Source organism: Sus scrofa, chromosome 1, assembly GCF_054392235.1.
Source record: "Sus scrofa isolate SSC_HxYL_T2T_F1_AM1 chromosome 1, Sscrofa_HxYL_maternal_Yorkshire_Landrace_v2.0, whole genome shotgun sequence".
NCBI classification, from domain to species: domain Eukaryota; kingdom Metazoa; phylum Chordata; class Mammalia; order Artiodactyla; family Suidae; genus Sus; species Sus scrofa.
Window position 1 is genome coordinate 37680428 of NC_139383.1, and position 19024 is coordinate 37699451.

The 19024-nt window shown below is 41.6% G+C and overlaps 2 protein-coding genes across 17 annotated transcripts in view; one reads left to right on the forward strand and one right to left on the reverse strand.

The window, feature by feature from the left end:
- HDDC2 (HD domain containing 2) overlaps positions 1 to 12877 on the forward strand; it is a 27286-nt gene extending 14409 nt beyond the window's left edge. For 3 of the 5 annotated variants that reach the window (XM_003121220.7, XM_085016147.1, XM_085016146.1), the window contains 2 exons: positions 846 to 984; positions 4638 to 5017. In XM_003121220.7, coding sequence (XP_003121268.2) covers positions 846 to 984; positions 4638 to 4747 — 249 coding nt within the window. In that variant the 3' untranslated portion in view covers positions 4748 to 5017. Of the gene's footprint in view, positions 1 to 845; positions 985 to 4460; positions 5018 to 12740 lie in introns of those variants that run through there. The other 2 variants (XM_085016144.1, XM_021088683.2) reach the window with 2 other exon arrangements.
- Positions 11813 to 19024, reverse strand: part of TPD52L1 (TPD52 like 1) — a 94099-nt gene continuing 86887 nt past the window's right edge. For 2 of the 12 annotated variants that reach the window (XM_085016123.1, XM_085016131.1), the window contains 3 exons: positions 17548 to 17608; positions 15772 to 15853; positions 12361 to 12494 (listed from right to left, as the gene is read on the reverse strand). In XM_085016123.1, the coding sequence (XP_084872249.1) occupies positions 15809 to 15853; positions 17548 to 17608 (106 nt within the window). In that variant the 3' untranslated portion in view covers positions 12361 to 12494; positions 15772 to 15808. Of the gene's footprint in view, positions 15854 to 16692; positions 17609 to 19024 lie in introns of all 12 variants that reach the window. The other 10 variants (XM_021088707.2, XM_085016118.1, XM_021088700.2 and 7 more) reach the window with 8 other exon arrangements.

Genomic DNA, 19024 nt, shown 5'->3' on the forward strand with positions numbered 1-19024 from the left:
GAAGAATCCCCAGACCCTGGCTGTATCCTCAAGGGTCAAAATCCAGGAGGACTTGATTACTTCTCTCTATTTGGAAAGTAAGGACAGAGATTCCCAGTGTAGAGTGGTAACGAAAATTAAATGAGCAAGCTAGAAATTCACTTCAAAAGGAAAAGGAAACTGGACATTTAATGGAGAGGGAGATAATTCGAGAAGCATAAGATGGAATGTCAGCTTGAAGCTTAAAAGACAGACACCACTTGGGGGATTAAATAGTAGTAATGATCCTAGAGTTCCCGTTGTGGCTCAGCCACTAGTATCTGTGAACCCGACTAGTATCTGTGAGGGTGCAGGTTTGATTCCTGGCCCTGCTCAGTGGGCTAAGGATCTGGTGTTGCCATGAGCTGTGGTGTAGATTGCAGACATGGCTCGAATCCTGCATTGCTGTGGCTGTGGTGCAGGGTGGAAGCTGCAGCTCCAATTCAACCCCTAGCCTGGGAACTTCCATATGCCACAAGTATAGCCATAAAAAGCAAAAAAAAAAAAAAAAAAGAATGATCCTGAAGACAAGTTACAAAAGGAGGAAGAATGCTTGGCAGCATACATGTGAACAAATGAGACTTTGCAGGCGTGGGTGGAACCCACAGACCTGGGAGCATGGCCTTCCCACGTGGAATGCAGGTATGCGCTGTGGAGTTGCCAGTGAAGTGTCTGTGACGGGGCTGGCTGTATACAGTGGAGAAATGAGGCCAGTACAGAATGTGCCTTTAACTGTGACTCCAATTTCAGGTACCAGAAGCAGAATTTTCCTGGAATAACCTGTCATGCAGCCCTAACCATGCTGCTTCAATTGTCCCTTTACTTAGGAATATGAGACCCAATCTAGTGCAGAAGCCAGATATGTGAAGCAGCTGGACCAATGTGAGATGATTCTTCAGGCGTCTGAATATGAAGACCTTGAGAACAAACCCGGGCGACTGCAGGACTTCTACGATTCCACGACAGGTACGCAGTACTCTTTTCAGTCAGCGTCACTTTCGTTTTGCTTAATCACACCCAGTGAAATGACTAGCATTACGTCAGTGATGCTAACTCTTCCACCCTTTTCATATGGAGCACCTAAGAGGAAAACATGGGATTTATGGTGTGAGGCGACCTAGGGCGTGGGGGCATTACCACCCTGGAGTCTGAGGGCCAGGTTCATGTCATACATACTAGCTGTGCGCCCCGGGCAGTCTCCTGGCCTTTCTCTGTCCTCTGAAAAATGGAAGTCATAACTCCCTACTTAAGTCATTGGTTGATTTTGAGATTCAAGAGAGATACGTATGGGAAAGCGCATGGTGCATTATAATCTGTAAGTGCTTCATACCTGTGAGGTCATATATGGTAGAGGTAGAAATAGAAATTTAAAAAGAGATAACTCTTTAGAGTTCTCCCGTGGCTCAGTGGGTTAAGGATCCAGCGTTGTCACTGCTGGATCCTTAACCAGTGTCTCAGGTCACTGCTATGGCACAGGTTTAATCCCTGGCCTGAGTACTTCCAAAGGCGTCAGGCGTGGCCACATCACCCATCATTATAGCCCTTCAGAGCACAGCCCTGCAGTCAGACTGCTTGGGTTTGGATCCTGGCTCAGCCACATACAAATTACAGAACCTCCAATAAATTACTTAACCTGGCTCTGGGCCTTTGTTTCCTTATTTTTAAATGAAGGATAATTACAGGATCTACTTTATAGGGTTATTCGAGGACATATGGGAGCGCTGGCATGAAGCCTTAGGCCCCTTCATTTTGAAACAGTTTCTCGGGTGAGGAGCCCATGTGCTGCACTGTGACAGCAGACATTCATGTTGCTCCCTCTCTTCCTGGGGAGCTCTTCAGGCTCAGCTCAGCCTCCATTTCTCTAGGAGTACTGGTAGAGGCGGCCTTTTGGGGACCTCTCAGGACCCTCATGTGACCTCACCAGGTGGAGGAAAGTCCCAGCTCCATAATATGCTCTCAAATATGATTTGCATTGTAATGAAGTTGATTCGATTTTCCTTCTCTCTTTTCCTTTGCCTGAGACAAGGCCATCATTATTTCTGTAATGGACTCTTGTCATAACCACCTAATCTAATCTGCCAGGCTCACCGGTTCATCCCGCATGTCTCAGTGTTTTCCTCCTTTGCATATGTAGGGATCATCATACCTTTGTTTTTCAGATGTCTGGCTTTCCTCTTCTTTAAAAATAAAATCTTGACACCTTTTAAGTGGTCTAAACAGCTTGCAATCTAGGGTCACTCAACTCTGGTTTTCTTTCTAATCCTCCCTGTCCGAACCAAGTATTGCCTTCTTTTGTTCAGTCTGCTCATGGTCTAGAGCTTGCCTTGGTGTTGTTATAGTCCGACTTGCATCTCCGTAATGATGTTCCTCGTTGGGTTTCTTTCCACACCCCTGTTTGCTCCCTCCACCCTATAATAAGCTATTTGAGGGCAAAGACCAGCTTTGTCTCACCTGTCCTTCACATAAGTGATGCTCAAATGGTTCTTACCATTTCTTGCCCTCTTTTGGGCCAGAGTGGTAATGGTATTTGACTTTGGTTAAATAGAATAACCTAAACCAGAGGGTAGCCAACCATAGCCCTTGGACCAAATTGGCCTGTTGCTTATTTGTGTACAGTTTTATTGAAACAGTCACACTCTTTATGTATTGTCTATACTGCTTTCATGCTATAGCAGCAGAGGTAAATAGTAACAAAGACCAAATAGTTCACGAAAGCTAAAATAGTTATTTTCTGACTCTTTTAACTCTTACATTTAGAATGGATAAGTATTGAGGTCCTGCTGAAGTAGCACAGGGAACCATACCCAGTTTCTTGGGATAGACCATGACGGAAGATAGTATGAGAAAGGGAATGGGTCACTTTGCTGTACAGCAGAAATTGGCACGTTATGAATCAACTGTAATTTAAAAAAGAGAAAAAAAAAAAGGTTTCTCGCTGTCTTGTAAGAAAGGATTGTGTTCCCTGATAGCGCATTTCATCAGTAAGGTAACAAACACACAAGTCATGTTTATGCAGTGCTTTGCATTTTAACATTTTATCTTCTATTTTGATACATTCACAATGAAAAATAGAAAATGAAACATGAGACTACTAGTAGAAGGGAAAAATGTGGGAGTTGAAAAGGTTGTCTAGTATAAATCCACACTTTATTGAGGAAGAAACTTGAGTCTAGAAAGAGGGTGACATGCCCACACAAATTTTTCACTTGCCCTTTCCATTCTGGTGCACTGCTTCTCATTAAATACAGCTATATACACATATGTACATTCTTTTTTATATTCATTTCCGTCATGGTCTATTCCGGGCGCTTGGATATAGTTCCATGTGCTATACAGCAGGACCTTGTTGTTTGACTGAGTTACTTTGCTGTACAGCAGAAACTGGCACAAAATTGTAAGTCAACTTATTCTTTAATAGAAAAGTAATTAAAAAAATATTAAATATGAACAATGTGTAACTGATGGAAGAAATGGTTTCTTACCATTTCTCGCCCTGGTTTGCACCAGGGTGGTAATGGTAGAAAACGTAAGAAGTAGTCAGATTCTGATGTGCTTTTCAGTACGGGGTCAACAGGGTTTGGGGGCGGGGGTTATAAGAGGAGTCCAAGAATTTTGGACCGTCCACTAGACAGGAAAGATGGGGGAAGAAAACAGGGGCTCCAGCAGCCCAGGGAAGAAAGTGTTTCAAGAGGGCAGAAGTAGCCATCAGATGTAGCACCATGGAGCTGACCTGTGTCCTCAGGAAGAGCAGTTTGGTGGAATGGTGGTAATAGTTTGACTGTGTGATCTTACACAGTGGGGCAGGGGGTGGCCTGGAAGCAACATGGAGCATGGAGGATAGGCCCCAGGCAGGGTGGGAAGGGCTGTGAGAGAGAGAACAACAGCCACTGCGGGAAGGGCGGCAGGGAAGCCTGTGTCCTTAGGACAAGCCAGGTGTCAGGGCTAGAAAATGAAGGAAACTTCTGAGAAGAGACTGGGCACACGCAAGCAATGGAGTAGAGTTAAATGTGGAATGAACAGTAAGCAATAAAAGGAGCTGACAAGAGAAGAAGTGATGGGAGCTTCACACTTCCCGTGTGCATATAGCACAGCAGGAGAGCTTTGGGCTTGGTTGTTGCCCTGGGCAGATATCCAGGGAGGGCCAAGGAGCAGGGAAGAGGGCACAGATTAGTGGGTGCAGTGTAGATGTTTCCATTCTCATTTGCACCAGGGAGAGCCTAGACCTCCTGTTCTTCCTGCTCATCTTTTATACGTAGATGCTTTGTTCCCCTCAATTAACTGCAGATTCAGAATGGACAGAGGTTATTTTCAGTTTTCTGGCCTCTGTCCTCCCTGAGTTTCCCTGGAGTTCCTGGTAGAGCTATTCAGAAGCTGCCTGGTGAGGTTTCCCCCAGCTCTGCCTGGATAGCTGTCCTTTGCCTGATTCTCATCCTTATGCCCAGGAGCATGTGGGGTGATGAAGAATCAGCTCCAAGTGGTCCCCTTTCCAGGACCTGCAGTGGTATCTTCTGTGTCAGAGTGAAGTTTGGGTCAGATCACAGAACCAGCCCTGGCAAGCCCCAGGATCAGACTGGAGACATCGATGTCATTATCCTTTCCTCCATCTTCTTGTCTTGAAGGAAAATTCAGTCACCCAGAGATAGTCCAGCTTGTTTCTGAACTTGAGGAAGAACGAAACGCTAACATAGCTGCTGCTGCCTCCGCCGCTGCCAGTAAACCAAGCTCCTGAGATGTTCTCTACATTGCTGCGCTCCTGTTACAAACGTTTTAGTTTTTCCGTTTCATGGTATTGTGTTTTGCCACTGTTGGTCTCTTGATTTCCACAGATGTACGTCTGTTTATTTTCAATTGCCTGGACTCCAGCAAGAAATGTTATACATACCACTGGGGCAATAGAAAAAGCTACAGAACAGGATGTGGGCATGAAAGTCCCATGGATGAAGACTTGGAGGGTGGAGGGCTTTTATGAACTAAATAAATACATTTTAAAACCCTTAAACTTTGGAATATATATTGGAGATTTTAAGTCATCTTATTCTGAGTTAATAATCTCTGTCCCTGAAGGCCAGATTCATTGAGCAATAGAAAATTTCATTATGATTGCTTTTAAGAAGATTCCTCAGCTGGCTTAGTGATAAGGAGCCAGGACAAACAAACGCATTCTCCTGTTAGATGAAATGATGCCTTATTCAAATTCTGTAGCCAGATTTTAAATATCCCTTTGATCTGCTTTAGGCCCCCGGTCATAGACTTGTAAACCTGCTAACTGGTTCTGCCCCTTTCCTCGAACTTTTTTGTCATTTGGGAATATAAATCTGGGCATGCAGTTTCAAATGGCATTTGTCTTCCTCTGTTTTTCCATGGCTGATTGAATACCTTCAGGCCATGGAGTTCCCATCATGGCTCAGTGGTTAACAAATCCGACTAGGAACCATGAGGTTGCGGGTTCGACCCCTGGCCTTGCTCAGTGGGTTAAGGATCTGGCATTGCAAACTCGGCTCGGATCCTGCGTTGCTGTGGCCCTGGTGTATGCCGGTGGCTACAGCTCCGATTAGACCCCTAGCCTGGGAATCTCCATGTGCTGTGGATGCAGCCCTAGGGAAAAAACAAAACAAAACAAAAAACCTTCAGGCCTTGATTATAAGACTATTTGTCACCAGGTGAGAACTGTTTAATAAGAGTTTTTACTGGGCTACTGCACCTTATGGAGAGAATACATCGAACCTGGTTCTTCCCCTCATTTCCCTTTCATAGGATAAGTAATCTGCCTGCTTGCCTTTAAATGATGCCCAGCCACTGAATGGTGAGGAAAGGAAGGCCACCCATGCAAACCTGCTCTGTAGTTTGGTGGGAGCATGATGCCTGTCCCTTTAATTCAAATGTCACTTTGCATTTGAAGAAGGCCTTTCAGGCTGGCATGGTGAGAATTCTAGGCAGCGTTTCTTTGGAAACTTTGCAGTATCCATGGATACCCAATCTGCCGGAAGCAAGGTGCATGATCTCTTCAGCAGCAACACACACATGTACATTGAGCTGATCTGCACTGAAAAGAGCAGTGCTGCTCTGCACCGAAATGCTGTTGCATCATAGCAACAGTATGGGAAAATCATAAATGGCTGACAGTCAAAGTCTGGTTATTGTTGAAGACATGGTTAGGAGGAAAACAGAACTACATCCTATCAGTATTTTGGAGTTTTGTTTTTTTCGTAGCATGAAAACATGCATAGAAAATAGTCCCAGATAAAGTTTAAGTATTTATAACCAGAAGATTTTTGGTGGCCCTGCAGTTTTATTTGGGATGTTTGCCTGCTGTAATTTTCATAAAGCCATTCAGAGACTTTGGAAGTCCTTACTGGGTCAGAGTTAATACTAGTTACAATCATTATCTCAGTCTCACGTTACCTACCAAGCGAGGGTTCACACTCAATCCTAGACCTTCCTTATTGAGGTAATATATTTTAAAACAGAAAATTTCATGGTATTATAAAATATCCTTTAACAAGGACAAAATGAAGATCGATAAAAGAAGATAGCTATTCATCAGCCAATGTCTACACATGTTTAAGCATTATCACTTTAGTGGGGTTTTTTTTAGTAAGAAAGTTGTGCTACTTGTCTGAATTGGTCTTCTGAATAACACACCCTAGAACTATGATGCAAAGTAAATAATTATTCTTGGGTTGAACTGTGGTTTACAAACTGGCTCCTCTACACAGAGGGCAAAGGAGAGACTGAAGAAGAGGCCGACCACTCCAGATTGGTAGGTGGCAGGCTTATAAACAAGGGAACTTCCACATATGAGGCTTATCTTGGGCTACCACAAATCAGGATTTCTGCATCCACCTGCCAGAATCTTAAGTTTATATGGAGTCCTTAACTGGCTTCAATCCATCATATGTACTGCCCGGATGGTTTTGAGACAGGCTGGGACCTGGACTTTGGCTGCAGTGCTTACACTGGACAAATCTCCAGCAGCAGAACACAAAAGGAACTATAAGAGACTAAGAATAACTGTGTACATGCACAGCTGGGGCAAATTATGAACGACAAGATACAAAAAGACCAAAAACCCAACTGCCAGTTCTGAGGTGCTGGAGCAAAAGCACGGTATGTGCACGATCCCTGCACACAGCATCACTGAGGAGGTAGGCAGACCACTTAGGCTACCCCTCTAGCCCACCCCATGGATCCACCCTACCCACACCCCACTTAAGGGACAAGGTTGCCTCCCCTCCTCACCCCAGGAAGTGAGCAAGGGAAACTGTTACTTGTTTTTGTTTTGGGTTTAGGGTGTGTTTTTTGATTTTCCTTTTTTTTCTTTTTGCCACACCTATGGCATGTGGAAGTTCCCAGACCAGGGAACAAACCTGCACTGCAGTGACAATGCCAAATCCTTATTGCAAGAGAACTCCAGGAACCTGTTACTTGTTTTTCCTCCCTCCTGCTGCAGCATGAATCCCAATAAAGCCATGCCTAAATTTCTTGTCTGGCCTTAGTTTCTGTGAAGCAGTCCAAGAACCCTGGATGGTAACAGTCTCAACCATCACTGTCTCAGGACTGCATTCCTGAAACAACTAGTGCAAGAATGGCAGGTGGAACAGACATTCCAAGGACGGATGGGGGTGAGAAGCCTACAGTTGCCTGGGCCCAGCTCTCTGGTCAACTGGTGGTCACATCCTCTCAATGACCTCCTCCAACACAAACTCAAGGTAAAAAAGGAATTCCTTGTCACCTTGTAATGAGGAAGGGACCACTCCACTATCAAGAAGAAGTAGTGGAAGGCAGGGCTGCAGGGGGCACCTCAGGCCTGGTTTTCTCTGGCCTGTTCCTGGAGCTGACCTGGGGAGGGTGGTGGCTCCCCCCAAAACAATTCCTTGTTTTACCTTTGTTTGTGGGATGCCATTCCCCTAGCTGTTACATAATTCTCAGTGCTCTTGTATTTGAAAAATATTAATTCTAACAGAATGTCCAACCTATTTATCTCAAAGTCTTGTAATAGCTGCTCTGGGATAAATGACTGACGAAGTGCCTTGGGAAAAAGCAGCCACTGGACCCAGCATTTTTATTTAAGTAATTTGCCAATCTTTATAGTCAAGTGAGATCAGGGATGATTTCTGTGGGAGACTTAAGGTTATGTTCTTTGTGATCTGCTTTGATAGACACTCTACGGTATAAACTGAAAGTCAAGTAGAAAGGTAGAATGAAGAATTTTATAATTCTTAAATAAGATGATCAAAGTAACCATACGATTTGGCCAAATATAATAGTCTGAAATTAGATTTGAACACCAGAACAGGTTTGAAGAAGTGCTTTTTTCATTTCAGATTTAAATCACTTTAACCTTATCACCATCTTCCTTTATTGCACCCACCCACACTCCATTTTGACAAAAAGTGAGAGCGGAGGGTTGAGGTTACGGTTCACAAGCATATACACCATTTTACAGTGAAGTTCTACATCGTTCAAGCTGACAGGTAATTTTGGAACAGTACAGTGGCAGCATTGCTGCTTAGATTCCCAGTGTTTTCTTCACGTTGACCACTGTGTCTGGCACGGCTTCTCAGGACCATCCATAGTCATGCACACTATGGAATAGTTTGTTCTGTTTTATATGGTTCAAGAGCAGATGTATTAAGTAAATGCATAATTTAGGGAAAGATACAGATGGCTCTGCTGACATGACTTAACAGTAGTCACAGTCTATGAGACTGGAATTTAAGACATAGCACAGGGAACTATACGAATCTCCTGAGATAGACATGATGGAAGATAGTATAAGAAAGGGGATATATATATAGATACATATATATATTCTATGTATAGATACATACACACACACACACACGCATATATGACTAAGTCACTTTGCTATATAGCAGAAATTGGCACGGCATTGTAAATCAACTATACTTCAATAAAAATATGTGAAAACAATAAAATGAAAAAAATTTTATCAGAGCAACAGGATTTAAAAGGATGATAATGGTTAAATTACAGAATGGCTTACTTTTTAAAAATATTAGTTTATTTTGTAATCACAATTCACATTGGAATTTTCAGTTATAGAGAAGCATTTTTGATCTCATACATGTTGTGGTATCATTTTGTACACATGATGCTGACCTGACCTGAAGTCATTTTGATTTGATAGTAAAAGGTTATGTCTATTGTATGCAAATACTGTTTAATACTTGTGGAACCTTTAAACTACTGCATGTGAACTGAGCCCAGATGGACAAAAATAGGGCAATTCAGCAGCCAGTCAAGTTGGGATACACTGGCCCATGCAGTCAGGAAGACATGGCAGCTCCTCAGTAATAAGATGAGACCTACAAACAACTGATTTAATTATTTTACTGAGGATGTGGCTTCTTCGCACCCATCTCAAAACAAAATGACAAAAGACGACTCAGGTCATGACTATTATATCAATCCCAGATCACAGGGAATAATTTTAAAAAATCTTTCAATTAATAGAAGTGATGTGAGGAGTTCCCATCGTGGCTCAGTGGTTAACGAATCCAACTAGGAACCATGAGGTTGTGGGTTCGATCCCTGGCCTCACTCAGTGGGTTAAGGATCCAGCGTTGCTGTGAGCTGTGGTGTAGGTCACAGACACGGCTCAGATCCCGCGTTGCTGTGGCTCTGGTGTAGGCCAGTGGCTACAGCTCCAATTAGACCCCTAGCCTGGGAACCTCCATACACCGCGGGAGCGGCCCTAGAAAAGGCAAAAAAAAAAAAAAGTGATATTAATATAGTTTTAACAAACTGAAGAAATTAGAATTTTTGAAGAATAGTTTAAAATAAAAAGGTAAACTAGATCTTTATTTTAGCTTTGAGGCATTAGCACTAATTTACTTTGTTTTTCTATCCAGTTTTAATACTGTTTTCAGATTGTAAAGCTAAGATTATTATGTGTGGATATGGGTTGCTGAATGAAGATATTGGTTATAGCACTATAACTGCATTTTCTTTTCTCTCTCTCTCTCTTTTTTTTTTTTTTTTTTTTTTGTCTTTTTAGGGCCACACCCATGGCACATGGAGGTTCGACCACAGGCTAGGGGTCGAATAGGAGCTACAGCTGCTGGCCGGTGCCACTGGATCCTTAACTCACTGAGCGAGGCCAGGGATCGAACCTGTGTCCTCATGGATACTAGTTGGGGTCATTAACCACTGAGCCACAATGAGAACTCTTTGCATTTTCTAATACAATGCAGCGTGCTGAATGCAGTCAAAAAGGTGGCAGTGAGTTTATAAAAGATGACCAGGCAACTGCAGATTGGCAGAGACATGAGGACAAACAGCAGCAGTGGGTGAGCAACGCAGTCACAAGCCAGCTGGAGGGGGTTTGGCTTCAACCAGCAGGCTAGAAGTGTAGGTGAGGGAGCATGCCAATGCTCCCACTGGCAGGGCTTCTTTGTCCACTCTTGTGAACTCCAGGTCAAGTTTACAGCACCATACCTTTTGCTCTTTTTTTTTTTTTTTTTTTTTTTTCCTTTTCTAGGGCCGCTCCTGCAGCATATGGAGGTTCTCAGGCTAGTGGTCGAATTGGAGCTACAGCTGCCAGCCTACTCCAGAGCCACAGCAATGGGGGATCTGAGCCGTGTCTGTGACCTACACTACAGATCATGGCAACGCTGGATCCTTAACCCACTGAGTAAGGCCAGGGATGGAACCCGAAACCTCATGGTTTCTAGTCGGATTTGTTAACCACTGAGCCATGACGGGAACTCCATGCTCCTAAGATTTGAGACCTCAGTGATTACCTGGCCCTGAACCAGTTTGATTTTCAATTAGGTGGATGCTTCACTAATTTGAATAGAATTTTTTAGGTTGGCTTTATTTCATTATGTCACATATATCTGCTTCTATGTAATTAGTTAAATATGAACAATGAACATACTAACAATATATATTATACATAGTATAGATAGTATATTATTACTTATATATAATTATACACTACGCATTATTACTATATACATTTAAATGTATAGTTATATAGTATATGTATTATTACTACATACATTTAAATTGTGATTTTTTTAGTTGGAAGGTCTATTCTTTTTTTTTTGTCTTTTGTCTTTGTTGTTGTTGTTGTTGTTATTGTTGCTATTTCTTGGGCCGCTCCCACGGCATATGGAGGTTCCCAGGCTAGGGGTTGAATCGGAGCTGTAGCCACCGGCCTACGCCAGAGCCACAGCAACGCTGGATCCGAGCCGCGTCTGTAACCTACACCACAGCTCACGGCAACGCCGGATCGTTAACCCACTGAGCAAGGGCAGGGATCGAACCCGCAACCTCATGGTTCCTAGTCGGATTCGTTAACCACTGCGCCACGACGGGAACTCCTAGAAGGTCTATTCTGTGTGCATTTAAATAACGTAGATACATCCTGTAGAAGAAAAGAGAAGTGTATGATGTGGAGGTAAATAGTTAATGCAGAAATCTGCTAGTTTTATATGCCACTGTTGTCATTCATGAAAGCAATTTGCAAACTGGAAAGGAGACTGCTTCTCCCATTTTCTAGCAATTCCTTTTCAGCTATCCCTTGTCTGCCTTCTCAGTAGTTATCTGAGTTCACTACTACTCTAGGTAGGTTAGAGAGAATCTTAGAGGAGATTGTTTTAGCATCCTAAGGAAGATGAGGTTATAATGACTTACATATCCTCTCCTTCACCAAATTAGCAGTAGAAGTTGATTTAAAATAGCATTTGCAGAATCATAGCTACTACCTTTTAAGGCCATCAACAGATCTGACACAAATGTAAAAAAATTAAGAACTCAGTCATCATTAAAATTAATTATTTTAATTGCTTAAATAAACATATAGAATTAAAGTAGATGAGGGAGATCACAAGCATTTTCATGAAATTTGCGGTGTTATCCCATTCATTGCTGGAGATGGTCAGAAAGCCCATCCAGTGGACAGAACGGAAAGGGGGCGCTCAGTCAGCTTTCAAAGACATGCACTTCGGACAGGAGGCCAAGCAAAAATCAAAGCAAATAATTAATAGCAGCTTGTTCGGAAAGTATGTTGAATTACACAAAACAATGGCCATGACCCGCTGTGTACCCGTTGACATCAAGACAATTTTAAAAAGATGACGATCTATGAATACTTAAGTGTGACTGTCAAGTGGTCCATCATCAACACAAATACAATGGAAATTACTTAATTAGACTTTGAGGAGAAGCCATTTGAAGAACAAGGTCAAGGCCTGGGTGGGTGGGATTTTGGTCTTCAGGTCTGGATGCGCAGGGAGGTTGGGGGTGCAGCGGGGGAGGGGGCGGCAGGGAAGGGTCCTGGAGGCGGCTAGAGGCTGCCGGGGGTCCGGGCGGCTCTAGCACTGCAGCTCCTCCTCCTCCTCCGCCCGCCGGGGGCCGCCGGCCGAGCTCTGCGCGCTGGCGTGGGCGGTGGAGCTGAGCACCTCCTCAAAGCTGCCTCCACCGTGATTCGTTCCGCCTACTTTCGTCTGCAATGGGCAGAGACGCAAATAGGCAGTTAGCTCGTTACTTCTGTAATCTCTTTATAAGATGAATTACTTTCAAATTCAGAAACTCTTTTTTGAGAGGGGAGGCAAAAGGGAAGTAAAGGTTGTGAAGTTAGTTTCCTTTGGCAGAGGGCTAGGATGTCATTCATATTTGGGTTCTGGGTTTGGATTCGAAACTTAAATTTTGTACCACTTCAGCAACGCTCGCTTTATGTCTTCTACATCTAGCATTCTCAGTCCATTTAGGCGCATGTCCAAATCTATGGCTCTGCACCGTCTACTCAGTCACCCAGAGAACCGAATGAATGCAAATGGAACTGGATATTAAACTCCCCCAATTTTACAAATACGTGGATGCCTTCAAGTGACTTCAGCATTAGCAAGGCAATCCGGATTTCTGACAAATGTTTCCTGAAAGGCAGAGTGGCTCAACAGAACATGATTTCTGGTCTCCACTTTGAGAGTTGGAAACCAATCACGGCTTCAGCACTGGACGCCTCACGTCTTTCCAGGCAGTTGTCTTTACTGGAGGAATATCCCTTAAAATGCAAAATTATGAAGCTGTGTGAGGCTCCCTTTTTGCGTTCCTGTTATTGGCTAATAAGAATATGATCAAGAAAAAAATATAATTAAGAAATATGATTTACTATTTTGAAAAAATTCCTTACTAAAGTTTTTCAAAAGAATATTTAATGGTCCAAAATGCTAAGTGCAAGTCTGACTAATGGTCACATCGGCCTTCCTTCAACAATTAACAAAAGGGAAAAACATTCTGAAGAAAAGAAAGGCAGAGAATAGATAATGTTGCTATTCCCCAAATGCTGTCTACATCTCACTGTCACTTATCATCACACACAAGGAACATAAGCCACACTGGAGAATGTATGTTTATTGCCTGACTTGCCCTTTTAAAACCTTAAGCAGGGTTTAAAAGCAGTTCAGTCATCGCAAATCACAAACACACCTTTCTCACACTGTCACTAAAATCTTTCTCTGCCTCTGTAAATTCAGTTACTAAGTTGAATTTTTCCACTCTGCTTGGGATTGGAAAACTCATTCTGGAAAGTGACAGATTATAAATATTTTAGTCTCTGTCACAAATACCCAAATCAGCCATTGTATAAAGCAGCCAAGACAACACATAAGTGAATGAGCATGGCTGTGTTCCATAAAGGCTGTATATCTGGACACTGAGATGTTAATTTCATTTAGTTCAATTTTCACATCACAAAATATTATTTTTCCTTTGATTTTTTTCCCACTATCAAAAAAAAAGTGAAAACCACTATTAATGTATAGACTCTTTAAAAATAGGCAACCAGCTGGATTTGGCCCATAAGCCTTAGTTTGTAGAGCTTAGGCACAGAGCATGGATTCCTCCTCTACTCTGTGTTATCTCAGCACTGGGAAGAAGCATGCTTGGTTTCGCTATGCTTATTTCTTTTCTGAGAGAGAATGTTAATTCAATGTAATTGACTATTAATAGTCACATCTTCTTTATTTGCATTCTCTTTTGTGATAAAGGTCACACACAGTGTTGAATCAGGCAAATACCAATTATAGATGTTTTTTTCTGGGCTTTGTTTTATTCTTCTCTTCTATTTCTTGATTTCTTAAGTCAAAATAGAACAAGTAAAGATGAAGGAAACCACAAAGAAATTTGACAGAGAAAGGAGTAGACTAAAGGGGTTTCCTAACCATGTGGGTTTCATGACTGGATTCTACAATACTTTAGCCAAGGACCTGCTTGAGCAAAGATGTGAACAATAAGCCTGTCCTGGATCTGTCCCTTGAAAATGTTTTTTCATCCTAGAATTTGTCACTTTGTCCCCAACATTATAATTGTTCTTGGCAAACAAGTTTTATTTGGATTATTAAATTGGGCTTCCTAATCTCTCAGAATAAAATATCTGATTGAAAGGACACAAAGAAACAATATGTATAACATCTTGCTTTTTTTTAAGGTTTTAATTCAAGCCACACAATATACTCATCAAAAAGTAGGTGCACTGTGTTGTTCCAGTTGTGGCTCAGCGGTTAGCGAACCCAACTGGCATCCATGAGGATGCAGGTTCAATCCCTGGCCTTGTTCAGTGGGTTAAGGATTTGGCGTTGCAGTGACTTGTGGTTTAGGTTGCAGATACAGCTTGGATCCCAAATTGCTGTGCCTGTGGCATAGCCCGGCAGCTGTAGTTCTGATTTGACCCCTAGCCTGGGAACCTCCATATGCCACAGGTGCGGCCCTAAAAGGTAAAAAAACAAAAAAAAAAAAAAAAAAAAAAAGGTAGGTGCATTGAAACCATGTCCTGTTTGATATGGGTGCAGAATGACTGGAAGGGAGGTAGTTGCCCGTGATTCATTGGAACATGGCAGAACATTCCAAATATGCTTTCACGGGAGTGAGCTAATTCTGGGTCTGTTTCCTATTTGCTTGTTTTAGATGAAATAGAAATTGTGCTCATTGAGTGTACAGGTGACATCAGTCAAGATGTAGGCAGAAAGGCGTTACATTTTATATGATTATGATGAATTGGCAAGTTTTTCACAGAAAATCAATCTACACAATTGGGTATAAGAACCATCCACTGGGTGAAAATGCCAGATGGGGGGACAGATTGTGTGAGAAGGTGGCAGGAAAGGACCTCACTGCACAGAACATTATTTCTAATAGAACACAAATATGAACACGACTCCCTTAAAGCGGTGTTTGAAAAATCAGGCTCAAAGCAGTATGTGGGAGCAGAAATACAGCACACAGACCTGCAAGGAATTTCACTCATCCTTACTGATTCATGAGTCATTCCTTCAGCAGGAAACAGCCTCGGGATCCATAGTTGAAGAAAGTTAGAGAAGTTTTGGAGAAGATTGAGAACACAAAAGTAAATTATGAAGAAAATAAACTCTACGAAGAAAGGTTAAGCATCTATTGTTTAGTCTGAAGTAAAAAAAGGAATAAGATATTTGTAATTATTAAGTGGGAGATCTAACACAAAGCTTGATTATTCGCTATTCTCCATTGCCTGTGTGGGCAGAATAAGAGAAGCTAGGCATTGACCGTGACCCAGGAAGTGGGTGGAATGTGAGTCTTGTGAGACACATGGACAGTTGTGCAATAGAGAATCTGCTTTCAGGAAGTCTCGACACAGGCTGGTATCTGGTTGGCTGAGTTAGTTTTGTAAGTGTCTAAAGGAGGAGGCAGGCTCTCTACCTTCCAACCAGATGAGGTAAGAAAAGTGAGAAGCTGAGAGTGTGAGCTTACCAGAGTTTCCTAAAAGCAAATGAAAATAGGTTGTCCTTTATTCTTCTTTTGCTTCTTCATATCTCCTTCTTCTAAAGAAAACCTAAAAAGTACAACTTCTCCTACATCAGAACTTGTCTAACAAACAATAGAATCCAACCTCCTTGGACCGTCTAAGGCTCAGAACCAAACACTGAGAGATTAGCTCCTAGAGTTTTTTTGAATCTTTTGTTTTGAAATTAGATCATGTGGCAAGAGAAATGTCTGTGATACTGCATGTCCTTCCCTATAAAAAGTTTTCCCTACAAATAGGGGCAATGTAATGCCTCCTCCTGGTCCTTATCCACTAAATAAATGATGATGTTGACAAACAGAGTAGTAAAAATACACAACTAGAAATTGCCAGTAAATGAGACCCACAAAGGTGTGGTGACTGCTGAGTAATATTTTCATTCTTGGGCCTTAAACACCTAATTAGATGCCTGGAAAAGAGAAGATTATGTGAAAACCCTCCTCTAAGGGGAAAGACCCTCTGGGCCAAAAATCAGTAAGAGCATCTATCTAAGACCTCGAGTAAGGAATAACTTACTCCTCACAGACTCTTATCAGGCAGCACATGTGAGGGTGGTATGATGCAGAAGCAGCTGGGTAACCAGCACATGCCCATATCTGCTTCTGATCTGGTTAAAGATCATACAGTCCTAATTTTCCCACTAATAGGGTAATACAGAAATGGATTGTAGGAGTTCCTGTAGTGGCTCAGTGGTTAATGAATCCAACTAGGAGCCATGAAGTTGCGGGTTCGATCCCTGGACTTGCTCAGTGGCTTAAGGATCTGGTGTTGCCGTGAGCTGTGGTGTAGGTCGCAGACGTGGCTCAGATCCTGCATTGCTGTGGCTCTGGTGTAGGCGGGTGGCTACAGCTCTGATTAGACCCCCTAGCATGAAAACCTCATATGCCATGGAAGCAACCCTAGAAAAGGCAAAAAGACCAAAAAAAAAAAAAAAAAAGGATTGTATGCAAAATAGTGATAATGATAGCAAGATATAAAGTTCAGGTGATATCTTAAAAAAATCTTGTACTATCAATGATATGCCCTGTTTTAAAAGTTCTATATATTTTAAGACTACACTGATTATATTTTTTCTCCTTTTCCCTCTGTACATTAACTGATCTATGTTGAAACAATAAATTCAATGAATTTTTTGGCACCTACTGTAGAACAGGCATACTTTCAGTTTATACTAAGGGAACAAACACGCTGATAGAAAATAAAGCATTTTGTAACTCAGCTTTATTTTCCCTCCATGAAAACTGGGCTGTGCTAAGTATGTGAATGGAATAAACAAGTCTAGATGGTTGACGGGTGGAGGATGGCAGGATGGAGCCAAGTTCTTTTTTACTGGTCCAGGTCCACAGCAGAGGAGCTCTGAGCTATTGCTAAACTTTCACTTACACTCCAAATGCAGAGTTCACATGTCCTTCGTCCTATTCATAATTATCTATCACATATCTGCATTGAGTTCTAACCATTGAGGAGATGAACACAAACCCCAATTCATTTAATGAATAATTCACTTCTGAATGGTTTATGTGAACAACTCTGTAAGGATATAGTAATACCATTCAATACTGGTTTTATTTATAGATTTATATGTGAAGAAAAGTGACTCTGTGCAAGGCTGCCTTCTTGGCTGCACCAAACGCTGGTAGCCCCACCTTTGGAACCAGCAGCAGCAATGACTAAGCTGTCCTGAGTCAATGATCCCAATGACACACAATTCACTTCGTCTGTACCTTAAGGCTTGTGACAGTTGTTTCAACCCTCTCCTCAAATGATTTGAAAGTAGGAGAATTCCTAAAATAACAAGAAAAAGAGAGGTCAGCTCCAAAGACCTAGCTGTTTTAGCAACCATGCTGTCTGATTTCTGCTCTTACATGCAAATATCACCTCTGCCCCAGAGCTAGTTGTTGGTTTGCTACCTACACCAACCAGGTTTGAAATACATTTTGCTTCTGCTAGGTGGGATCCAGGAACCATAAGGTGACATGGAATTGTTCTAAGTAAAAGAGACATTCAACTAAAGAATAACTAACATAGCATTTGGCAATGATACAACTGTAAATTATCCTATGGTGTACCAGAAATCATTTCCAATGAGTTAAAGGAGGGATAGCTTAATTTTTCATTTACTAATGAACTGGTTCTATCACAACATTCCTTTTCCCAACTCAGTTGTTCTGTAGGCTATGGAAAATCCCACTTCTGAAGAATGTCATGTTCGAGTTTTCCCACTTGGAATTTTAAAAGTCATTTATTTTAGTGAATGTGAGACAAGACAGAAATAGCTCAAGGAAAAAAAAAGTTTATATGTTTTTAAACTTTAAAGTTTTAAAAGTATTCTGTCAATGTTCAGGAAGTAGTGTTTCTGAAAGACAATGTGTTCATTATTTTAAGTTGAAATATATTCATTACTTGTCTAATACTTGATCAAAATGGTATTATTAGCACATGTTATAGTTCCTTCCAAAGAAAATATACTCATTTGTTCTTACCAGACAGAACCTTTGCAGTCTATCAACATTTTATTTGTGACTCGTTCATTCACTGTGGTAAATAATCTACATATCATTTTGTTATATTAAGATTTAGATCCTTCATTTGGTGCTTTCTGGTTTCCCATACTGAATTTGGCCTCATGACATTATGATTTATTGACATCATTACCATTAAAAATGATATCATCAAGTCCAATGGAGGAAAAAGGAACTGAATTCAAAATGTATCTTAAAACTTGTATGCATGTCACCTTTCAGCAACATGACTGCCATCATTTTCAAGTCAAATAATTCACTATATTTGATAAGCCACTTGCTACTCTCTCTCAAGTGCAGAAGAAATAAAATAAGAGGAATGGCCTAAAGAAACATTTCTCTCTTAGAGAATGGTTATAAAATATGGGTTTCATTGTATGGCAGGGGATGTGGCATGGCTCTCATACTATCAAAAGGAAACTAATGCAGAGATTATGTTTTTGAATGAATTTGGCTTTGTTAGGGATTGTCTCCTAAAACTCTGATGCTCCAGATGGTCAAATGCATTTGCATCCAGGCTATAGGAACTAACAATGGTGAGTTCAGAGGGCCCGAGCACGTGGCATTACATCTTGTACATGACTCAAACATGAGTCAAACTCCTAGGGGTCATCTTCTACAGTACCTGTCTCATGATGAAATATCAGTGAAATTACACATGAATGCCTCAAAAGTATAT